Source organism: Rhinolophus sinicus, chromosome 15 (genome assembly GCF_057876585.1).
Source record: "Rhinolophus sinicus isolate RSI-liver-muscle chromosome 15, RSI-T2T, whole genome shotgun sequence".
Lineage (NCBI taxonomy): Eukaryota > Metazoa > Chordata > Mammalia > Chiroptera > Rhinolophidae > Rhinolophus > Rhinolophus sinicus.
In genome coordinates this window covers 29809737-29821660 of record NC_142515.1, presented here as the reverse complement: position 1 = coordinate 29821660, position 11924 = coordinate 29809737, and the positions used below count along the sequence as shown (strand labels likewise).

Genomic DNA, 11924 nt, shown 5'->3' with positions numbered 1-11924 from the left:
GCTGAATGGTATAAGAACCCCGCCAGACTTTTAGGAGAAGAAGGAAAGCCAAGTACTACTGGGTTCCTGTAGTAGGACGCTGCTGAGGCAGCAAGAAAAGCTCTGGCACCATGACAGAATGGCTGTCTTTCTACTTCACTTTTTCAAAATTGCTCCCCAAACCAGACCTGCCTAATATTGGTGACTGTTGTCTAAGTGCTGCTTTCAATAGGAAGAATGACCTGCAACAAACAGGTAATTTTCAGAAGGTGAGAAAAGAAGCTAGCAATCACTAAACCAAAGAATATGTGCCATTAAAGACAGAACAGCAGAAAGCTATCCCAGTTGTCCCATTATGATCATAATTACACAGTCATACCAGCCAAGGGACCATTACTGATGAGAGCTCAAGGAGACACTCACTGCAGCCTTGGGGCAGGATCCAGGAATCACGTTCTTTCAAATAATGCAGTAAGAATGGTGCACATACCCTGAATATCAGAGTTCAGTGGGTCTTTCCTCCCAACCACCTCTGATGGCTTCAGGACCTCCTCATAAGGCTAATGCTATTCCAGTCAGAGACCAAGAAACTGAAGGTAGAATTAATTGATTGCAGTCATTAATGAATTTCCCTTATTAGTCAAATGGGCTTAGTAAAATAAGTAACCTTGGGGCCTGGAAATTAAACACTATTTTCCAAAACCTGGCTTCCTCTGGATTAGAATAAGAGAGTAAACACTCCCTTAGCCTGGTGAATGACCAGGAGACGAATGCTAGCAAGAAACTGAATGACACTTGTCTTCCACCCTTGGGAAAAACTCAAGAATGCATCTGACTTAGAAAGAAGGTATACCAGCTGTAAGCTTGAAACTCTAGCTGAGGAGAGTTATACACAGTTCCTCTACAGCACAGTCGTCTTAAAGGAATCTTAGGGGTCCTCAGATGCCAGAGAAGGTGCCTTCCATAAGCACAAACATTCTATTACTTCATAAATCTAGCTGCTGAAAAATCATCTTCATGTGCCAAAGATTAGGTCATGACTGATGTTGCAGGCAGTTAAGTACTGTTGATAGGAAGCAGAAACCCTCACTCACTTATGCTGTTTATGAAAATTAATTATAAATAAATCATTTCCACTTGTAAGTTTATATACATTTTCTTGGCCACCAAAAAGTCTGCAGACATTTGAACCAACGAAATCTCACCCAAGTGTAGGGAAATTTATTGAGAAGCTAAAAACAACCAAAATAACGAAAGGAAGTTTTTTGGGGGAAGAGTATGAAGATTTCCTATTTTTCTATCCTAATCTGCATTTTAACTACCAAAGGTCTAATCACCCTTGAAGAAAAGTAAATAATGGTCAAACAACTGCTGTTTGTATTTGGTCCTTTACTCAATCAGCAAGTCTTCACTAAACGTACACTTCCTGTAGGCTAAGCTCAAACACCAGAGAGATGTCATTTAAGTACAAAATAGTGTCTATTGAGAAAAGTAACCACTTGGTGAAAACTGCTTTAGGGGAAAAAAAGTAATTTAATGCACACACTACATAGATGACTAACGGAAACACAGAACAAGCCTTCCTCAAGTCCTATACATTTTCAATCTGAAAAAAAATTTATATAGAGGATACAGACTCACCTACAGATGTCAGAATGTACAACCACTTTTAGAGACTAGGTTTTAAAGGATTCTTTAGAACAAGTATCATCACTTAATACAGGAAAGGGCCATATAAAGTCCCTTCCTCTGATGGGGTGGGGGAAGCTGAGACAAGAAGAGGGCTATTATTTTGAGTGAGGAGAGAAAAGTAGAAGAAAGGCAGTAAGGATGAGGCAGAAGTCAACTAAAACCTTCATGGGTTTATCTATATCTTGTGATCTCATCTCTGCTCATGAAATGTGAGCCCTTGATCAAGGGTGCATCTTATCTGGAAAATGTAGTTAAACCACCTACTAAGCTTATGATAGTGCATCCTCATTCTAAATCATTCTCCGTAGGGGCCAAGAAGAGGGTGGCTTCCAGAAGTAGGACCGTAACATTTAACCCGAGGAAGATGAAGCTACTGGAGCCGAGCATATTCTGGTGGAGGCTGGAAAGCAGACAGATGGAGGTGACACCAGGCACAGATAGAGTCCACGAGGAAGTCAGGAGTCTCCTTATTTTTTCCTTCCTATCCAGACAGTGTTCACATGCTCTGTCTGGTCACCACAGGGGTAAGAAGTCAGCAGGTCTGCTAGCTACATCCAAGCGCATTATGCATTTTGAATAAGATGCTCTGGCTCCTAAGACAATTCAAATCATCCCATGAACCAATCTTTCATCACAGCAACACGACTTTGAGTGTAACCCACACACTGCTCTTGCGATGAGCTTCCCTGTGCCACACACTGGAGAGGGAAGCAAGAAGACGGCAGTTGTGTGTAGCAGAGAGCATTCTCATGAATTGCTCTGGATTATGGGGACTGTATCTCTGAAGTGAAATCTGAACCCTAATTATGATTTCTTGAATTTGCTCCTGATTGGAACTGAAGCTCACCAGAGAGGAAACTGTGATGATGCCCCAACCCTGCCCCACTCTGCACCTATCCTTTAATTAGATTTCAAAGCCAGCCATGAGGCAATGTCTAAGGCTGAGATACTATGAGAACCAAAGGGAGGAGAGCAGGAATGAGGATTCCTGAGGGAAATAGCAACACATTCATCTTTCCAGATTCTAAACTGTGCATCTAGAAGCCACATTTCTTCTCTTTGGAAATAAGAACAAAGCAGACAGGACAGAGGCATAAGGCACCTCAGAACGATGACGAGGTCTGGACTTCTGAAAGAAAGGAAGGCTCAAGTTGAAGGTGGACTTTCTCGGTTTACCACAATTACCAAGTTGGATCACAAGGGCAGTTCACACATCTTAAGTGCAGGAAATGTGCTCATAAGCTTCCACTCTGTGTCAGATGTTGGGAAGTTATGAATATTTTCAAATAAGCGGCATGAACAACCAACTAAGTCTGAGAAATAGTGTGTTTAACTTGATTAAAATCAGACTGGTACCGACTTGACTGTTACTACTGTTACAGAGACAACATCTCAGATCTCACTTTGATAAGGTGGCTTCCTTGTGTGCAACGAGCCCCAAACTTGACTTCTGGAGATCTGAATTTGAATCTTGGCTTTCTTACCTATTGTGGCCTTGGCCAATCACCCCCGTTGAACTCTGCTTCCTTATCTCTAAAATGAATTCTACCACTTACACACTTACAACATGATAGGGTTGTCATGAGGATTAAATATTCATGAAAACACACTGCTGAGTACAGAGTGGTGCTCAAATGTCTAGTTGTGTCCAGGGGTTGTCCTTCACTCTGCTCATAAATCTTTGCTTAACATGAACTTGGCCTGGTTTCTGCTCCATAAGCACCAACTCATCCCAGTCTTACTTTGACTTTATGCTAATGCTACCCAACCTGAGACTGATATGGCAAAGTTTGGCATCAGCTGTAGGGGAGAATTTGTTTTCTTTTTTTTTTTTTTTTTTGGGGGGGGGGAACATAAACACATATTAATATTAGAAAATCCTTAACCTAAATGCAGTCGATCAAGTCAGTATGCCAAATCTGGAGTCTATCTGGGACAACTCATACTGAACTTGGGACTTGGTGAAAGAAGAAGATTCTATTGCTGAGAAACTTGATATAAGATGTTTCCTGCCTGCTACCACTTCATAGAACAACAACAAAAAGATACAATACTCCTATTTCCTAAATCACAAATCAGGATGTGATTCCTAATGCATGAGCTACCAGAATGTCTGTGCAGAATATCTGAAAAAAATTCAGGACATGTGTTCTCTGGATGTACGCCATATATCACTGAATATTTACTTCAAAAGTTTTCCTTTTCCTGCACAGAAAAGCTATCCTCACAACAGTCAGGGGGCAAAAAAAGGCAGAGAGGGAAATGTCAGGATTCACTACAGAAATTAGTAGGGGAGAAAAAGACAGGAAAGAATAAGCAGAGCAATAGGAAAGACGGGAGACCCACAAAGATGACAAGCAAATGGCAGCTAGGCTCCAGGGACTCAGATGAGCAATCTCTCAAGACTGATGGTCTTTCCTGTCAGCGGAAGTCATGAAGTGGAAGAACAGCTCACATGCCTCTGATCAGAGAGGACGACTGAGGGTTTTTCAAATCTGAACAAAGTTGGAAGTGGGTGGGTTCCAAAGATGGATCATGGAGGTAGCACTCAAATTAGATGTCTAAGCCCAGAAGCTAGAGTCAGAGAATACCCATGTTTATAAACTGGGGGAGAGTAAGGGATCAATGCTTCACGTTCCACTTTTTCCTGGTAGCCTCTTCGAAATCCCCAAGCCTGGCACTTACTTCCTCTCAGAGCAAAGAGATGCATTCTAGAGAGCTCCTAATGCCACAGGGATATGTAATCCGGTACTGAGATCCCGGAAGACATGTTGTTTGCATCACTTGAACAAAGAGTGAAAACATGGCTGTTGCACGTCCAGGTGGAGAATGAGACAGACTACCCCTTTCCCTGTACTGACTCTCTGAAGAATAATGCAAATTTTAGCCACATGGTGGCATGGTGAGTCTACCTATAGCCTTTCCTAGCATGGGGGTGGGAAGAGGTGAGGAGTGGAAGGAGAACAAGACCTGAGAAACACCAGGACTTCAGGAAAACGGTCCTTGGCTTGCCACTGCCACTGTCACTGACGGGAGTGATGGAAAGGGCAGGAGACAGTAGGAATGTATATCATTTGACCTAGAGAAACCAACAATCAGGCAATATAGCTTTGGGCAAACGCATCTAGATTTTTCCATTGATACTTTCCCATTATCAGGTTAATTTTTCTAGGCCTGTGATTTTTTTCCAACCTGAATTTTAAAAAGGAAGGCTTGTCAAAGGACGAGAAGAAGCAACCTAAACTCAGGATAATACTGCTTAAAACAGGTTGCCTTGCTTCTTTAGAAGTGTTTGGGTATTTGTTTCGTGGGGTAAGGACTATATTTATAATCATTTATTAGTAACAAAGGTTCTGTGTTACAGGGGGAAATATCAAAGATAAAAAGCCTCGCAAGATCCAAAGGAATCATTCTGGAGTGGTAACATTTTAGTCATTACACCACGTTAAAAGTCCACTTATGGCCCAGAACAAGGTGAAAAGTAATTTGGACACTTACAATCCCACCTGTCCCACCTGTTGAGCACTGTCACCCATCTCTACTCCAGGATCACCCTGTATAGTGCCTGAAATAGTTTTAAGACTTTTCAGAATTCCATAACCACAACATCCCCTGGAAACAATAAAAAATGCCCTGACGTATTTAGAAATGAAATTTGAGGAACATTATGTTAAAAAGTATAATTTAGTATCTAATTAATTGAGTTAGCATTCTATTAATTCATTTCTCATTTTCCTCTGTTCTGAAATCTCTGTTTGCGGATGGTGGCCTGTTTGACACGACAGTGACATATTCACTCCGCTTGGTATGACACGTACTTGCTCAGGGCCAGTAATACAGTGGATGCTCAATAAATGTTTATTGTTCAAGTGAAGTGCACTGCATTCAATTCAAGATGGTCTAGCAAAGTCACAATGAATTCCTTTAAAAAATAGCCTTCTATTCCAGTCCACAAAAGTCAGTGTGTTCCAAAGAAACCCAATTCTATGCACATGGGTAAAAGCTGCAGAAGTGAACTCTTTCTGTTTAGATTACATGGCATCTAAGCTGGAAGTCTTGGATAGACAGTAAAATTCTAAGATGCTGATAGAGATTGTTTAGCAATCTAGAAACTAGCTACCATCATGGGAGGTGTTGGCCTGGGGTAACATTTCCATTAGATAAAATGACTATAGGTTACTATCCACATAACTGTAAAAACTTGTGTGTGTGTGTGTGTTTTTTTTTTTTAATACATTTCACTGTAGGTTTATTTTTTTAAAACTTTTATTTATTTGTGTTTTTCCAGGACCCATCAGCCCCAAGTCAGGCAGTTGGCTCATCTAGTTGTGGAGGGCGCAGCTCACAGTGGCCCATGTGGGAAGTGAACCGGCAACCTTGTTAAGAGTACAGCATTCTAACCAACTGAGCTAACTGGCCGCCCCTAAAAACAAAACTTTTAAAACGAAAAAAAATATTTTAGCTTAGCTTTAAGAAAAAAGAGAACTTCAAGACTTATAAAAGGTGTACAGTAGGGAACACAAAATACTACTTCTGATGAGAAAACTAAATATAATTCTTGTCTAATCCTGATCTTGCAATATCTTGCAGACACAGAATGTTAAAGAAAGAATATAATTTAGCATCTTGGGTTTCCTGTTCTGTGGGGTCAGTGTGATCTTAGAACAAGAGTGAAAAATAGATCTTCATAGGATTTATAAAGGGAAAATGATACAGAGGAAAATGACCTATCCTTTCAAATAATAAAAATAGGAAAAATAAAGGGTAAATAATAGAAAAGGTAATTTAGTTTATATACTATTGTGTCTGTGACTTAAAAATAGACATAGGAGGCTAAACCCAGTTCTGCTATTTTTATAACTGTGGGACTTTTTCTTTCAGATTTTTTTTTTTTTTTTTCAGATTCCTATCTAGGAAAAAAGGAGAGGAGCTATAACATTAAAACTAATTTATACTTGCAGTTAGTTGCAAAAAAGAATAGCTAGAATATTAGCAATGAATGTCCATTTTTGTAGAATACATATGTAGTTAAAAGACAATCAAAGGGGATTTTTCTTCCCCTCCACTCCTAAACATAACACTAGTTAGAAAAAGTCAGGAATATTCCACAACTCCCCGCCCACATTTTGCTTTTTTAAAGCACGAGTAGTTTAGAAACGAAGGGCTTCATTTGCCCTCATTTAATATTGGTGCTCATGTTTGAGTTAGCCATTCCTTGACTTTCTTCTCTGACAGCAGGTCGTGGAAAAGGGTGGGGAGAATCTCTACTGCTTTGCTTTCTTTCGTTAAGCATAGTTTTCCATTAAAATGAGAATAAGACTCAAAGATATTTGACTTCCTAAAATACCACAAAATTACAAACTCCACAGTCACAATTAATATGTTTTAAAGTCCTTCAAAATGGAATAATGAATATATCTTTATGTGGGCCTAAAGTTATCTTTTAGTAGATTGGAGTTGAGATTTAAATATGTCAGAAAGGTTGAGGAATATTTATAATTAAACACTCATCAAAGTCACAGAGCCAAATTGCTGTAGGTACATTTTACATTTTAGAACTCTGTTCTCACAACTTGATTTTAATGATCTCTGCTTTTTCTTTTATTTTTTAGGTAGAACTAAGTCTACTTTACAAATAACAGAGATAATGTTGCACTTTCGCAACTACAGTGGCAATGGTAACCTTCTTTTTTCATCTTACTTTTAAAAAATAAACTCAATTACTTTAAGCACTTAAAATATGTAGTTCCTACAAATAATTTTATTATACTCCCCTGGCAATAACACTGATCCACAACTGATTAGATTTGTCTTTGGATTTAAACACTGAAGTCATCAGCTCAGCATCACTTCAAATGCTCTAGTCAATTATGATTCTGCCCCACCTCAGCAGGCACAATTCTTTCATCATTGGAAAGGAACTTAAAAAAACAGGGAAGCTTTATAAAAAGTCATAATAAAGATGCTCGAATACATAACTCATTTTTCAAACTGTATAAGAAAAAAAATAGGAACCTGTTTCAGTTGGAAAGAGTTCAGTCTGATTCCCAGTGACATAACTCCCAGCAGTGGTTTGGCTCGTCACTGAGTGAGTGGGCACACAGCTGCACTGGACAGATTTCTGATGGAGGGACTTCTTTTTCTGTCATACATAACAATGCTAACTTGCATAAGAATGCACACTGCCAAATGTACTGCTATTATTGTTTAAATACGTGGTTGAATAGGAAAGCACTAAATAGAATTCATCCTTTCGAAATAACATTTTAATGAAATTCACTCTTGCACCAGAGGGAAATGGAGCACTTTGGGAGAAACCATTTAATTTTGGGTCAGCTCAGTGAAACTGACATGACAGCCTTCTTTTTGGAGACTGTGTATATATATAAATGACTGGAAACCTAGAAAATATTGAAGACTAAATGCATTGGGAATTTTGTTGTTGTTGGTTTTGTTGTTGTGGTGTTACTATTTCCACTCACCAGCTCGAAGGGGTCGTGGAACTCCCCCAACAAAGATAGTTTTTCTGGGGTCCAAAGGCTGAGAACCATCCATTACAAAGTCACTGTCACTTAGGTTCCATGGTCGAATTTGCACCTGAAAAAAAGTCGTTTACTTGGTCCTTACTTCATTTCCATCAACCCCAAATGAGAATAAGGTGACTAAAGACAAACCCACTGATTTGTGCATTTTACAACATACACAACCCAAACAAAAATCCAGTTATTAGTTAATGTAATCTGCATTAAGTGCCTTTCAATAGAACTCCTGGGGTATGTACTTATAGGTACTATACTCAACTCTAGACATACTCATATACCATGAAACCTTCAGAAACCACCTGTGGCTTAGGAAAAAAAAGCAGTCTTTTAGAGACAGATTCTGGGTTTTGAATCAGATCCATTTTAGCATTGTTTATAACCTGTCACAGAACAGCACTTAGCTTTTTAAGAGCTCACCTAAAGGAAGGGAACAGGAACATTAGAAATGTGTTCTAAAAATTATCTGTATGTCTGGCTTTTAAATTCTTATCACCCCCTAAAATTAAAACATTTATCTTTCAGCAATATGATTTAACATAGATTAGCGCTCAGCAAGTTCCCACAGAATTACCAGCAATATCAAATACTGAAGCACACAGAGTTAGCTACATTTGATTTATCTGATTTTCCAAAACAAGTCTGGTTCAATAAAGGCAAGCCTAGAAATTGAAGTAAATTTTCAAAGAGTAGAAAAAGATATTTTTATGGCATATTTTTTTTCTATTTGGTAATATCTCTGGACTGGAAATCTCACTTCCTGTCCATAGTTTGTACTGTTTTATCAAATAATAAAAAACAAGGTATTTCATCGGAATCTGAACCTTAAAACATATCCCTTTCAATACATAACTGAATTCTAAAACAGAAGCTTAAAACAATACCAAACACAACAAAAACACACACACACAAAAAAACCCTCCCATACCAAAAAAGGCGAGTTTTAGCACCGCCTGGAAAACCAACCAGTCACGTAACTGGCAATGTGCTCTAGGAAGTGGAATTAGGATAGGAAACAAAACAGTTGAATTTTCATTTCCTTAGTATCAACAAAATTCTTCATTTTCCCCACTGCTCAACTGTCAACACTTAATGCAAGGAAACACATAAGAAAATTTCTTATGTGGCTTGGCTTACATTCAAGAGTACTCCCATTTGAAAGGTAGTAAACCTGCCAATGACACTTTCAAAACACTTTGAATCAACTCTAAAACGCAATGCTCAGAGACAGTCTGCACATTCCTTGTGATTGCTACAAGATTCACCCCCACCTAACTTTTTGCCTTTTACGACACAGTTGCCTTCACTAGTTAGCCAGAGGCCATAAAATCTCTGTTTCTTTCCTAGATCCTGAAAACTTGGACCTGCTCGCAATACTGTAAACATTTAGCCACTGGCCCCACCTATACTGCATGGGGAAAAAAAAGATTCAGTTCTTTCCTTGTAAAATTTGCTCTGACTAAATTATCATTCCCTTGACATTTACCACAAAGGCAGATTCACTAATACCATAAAACATTCCTTTTAAACACCTTCATTCAAGGCAATTCGTTCATAAGGTCTATAAATGTCTAATCACTGTGCTGTACACCTGAAACTAATATAATATTGTATGTCAACTGTAATTGAAAATAAATTAAAAAAACAAAAATAAAGCCAAAAATGCCTTCATGAGGGCCCATTATTAATTTTTAATTAAAAACACAATTTCTTGACACTGTAAGAACGAGAATTCTAACGTCATCAATAAAAAAAAAAAGTAGGAGGTATCTTTTTCTACACAGAGCCCTCTCGTCTAGTTTATAAAGCCGTGAAGGCAGCTTCAGGACCTGGTAAGGTAACTCCAATCACTTTATAATTGAGTTTGATCCTGGATCACTTTGTTTTACAAATGAAAACAATTCCTGTGCATCCATAGTGATCTGGTTTCATTTAATCAGAGGTACAAAAAAATGCTGCCTCTTATCATCGCTGTAGGTTCCTGCTGCTCAAAAGAACTCTGCCCAAGCTCTCAAACCTTCCTGCTGAGAGCTTTCATGACTGTCTCCTCCACCTCCAGCTCTGCCCCCGACTGATCCCACCCTCACTTCATTACATCACACACAACCCATTCCATTACCCTCTTTTTGACATTATAGATTAGGTAAAAATACAGGACGAAGTCTCAGGATACAGTGAGGATTAACCCTATTCATAAAACCCACATTTCCCTGCTACCACCAGAAAACAGCTTCTCAGAGCTGGCACCACCGCAGAATCAGACAAATGTCAATATAGGCCAACATCAGCCATTCTATACTCTGAGCAAAAAGTAATGCTGTGGTCTTGTTTGCATCGAGAAGCTCCACTCACAGTTTGGCAACTCTCTGAAATAGAAGCCCACACGCACACAGGACATGTTCTCCACTGTCTGAGGTTTATTCTCAGGGTCCGATACCCATGTTCTATATCTGACTTACTCTTTGAATGTATTTTCTGGTCCTTTGAATATTATTTTCCACACGCACATGTTTCTCTACTTTTAAATACCATATTTTATAAGCTGACTCAAATATTTTATAGAAAGGGATAAAACACAAACAAAAGAACTGCTGTTGATTATCTTTGTTTCTTTAATAATTAGTTTTGAGAATGAATGAAATTAGAACTCTGTCCTAATTCAATATAAATTTACCCCAGCAATAGAACTTTACATAGACAGGGATCAGAGCGTGTGTGCGTGTGCGTGTGTGTGTGCGTGTGTGTGTGTGTGTGAGAGAGAGAGAGAGAGAGAGAGAGAGAGAGAGAGAGAGAGAGAGAGAGAGAAAGAGACAGAGAGAGAGAATGTGTGGATGTGTGTAACAGCTCTTGTAGTATATTCTCAAATAGGCTATATTCTGGGCAGGAAAAGCCTCAACATCCAGAGGACAAATACAGGGATATCACCAGACGGTGAAGATTCCCTTAAATGAGCCAGACATTAATCCCAACACTGATTCTCCTTCCTGGAGACACCTGACCATGTTTACTTATAAAGGTGACTCCAGGAAGAGGCACCACCCACCAGCCCTCAGCCATGTTCTCACAGCAGGGATTACACAAAACCACATGTCCGTAGGGCTGGACAGGTAGCTTAAGTGTGACCAGCCACCAGGACAATAGTCAGCAGGCAAGCAGCGACACACTGGGTAAACCACTCCTTTAGAAGGAAGCTAACAGTTCTCAGCTCTGGCAAGTAGTTATCATTGGCGAATGTGCTGTCAGAGTTTTCCATTTTTCAAAAGCAGCTAGATTTCTACGTGAAACTTCAAGATTTCTAAATACTGGGAACTAATTCAAATGTTAAATCACTGTACAGGCTGAACAAAACTATCTGCAGGCCAGATCTATCCTGTGGGCCCCAGTCTGTGATCTCTGGTTAGAAAGGTTTGGTTACCACACAGCTCACAATGGAATGTTGTGTTCCATAAGCACTTCTGAGAGAAAACACAAAATGGCTTTTCTTTAGTTTCTTTTCAAAGGATGTATTCCTACCGCAGCTCTGGTGAGGACCATGAAACCTACTTCTGGCTGAACTATTTGTCTTGTAAATTATTATCTCCAATGAATAATCTGCTTTAATTATCTCCAAAGACGAAATCTTTTTAAGGATAAAGGCACAAACCAAACAGGAAGCTTGGCTCTACAAATATGCCAATTTATGCCACATAGTGACTTTAATAGCTTTTCAGAAAT

At 39.1% G+C, this 11924-nt stretch overlaps 1 protein-coding gene across 17 annotated transcripts in view; it reads right to left on the bottom strand.

Annotated features, from left to right (window-relative positions):
• CPEB3 (cytoplasmic polyadenylation element binding protein 3) overlaps positions 1 to 11924 on the bottom strand; it is a 173327-nt gene that overhangs the window by 27594 nt on the left and 133809 nt on the right. For all 17 annotated transcript variants that reach the window (XM_074339396.2, XM_074339394.2, XM_088791954.1 and 14 more), the window contains one exon: positions 8154 to 8268. In XM_074339396.2, the coding sequence (XP_074195497.1) occupies positions 8154 to 8268 (115 nt within the window). The remainder of the gene's footprint in view (positions 1 to 8153; positions 8269 to 11924) is intronic.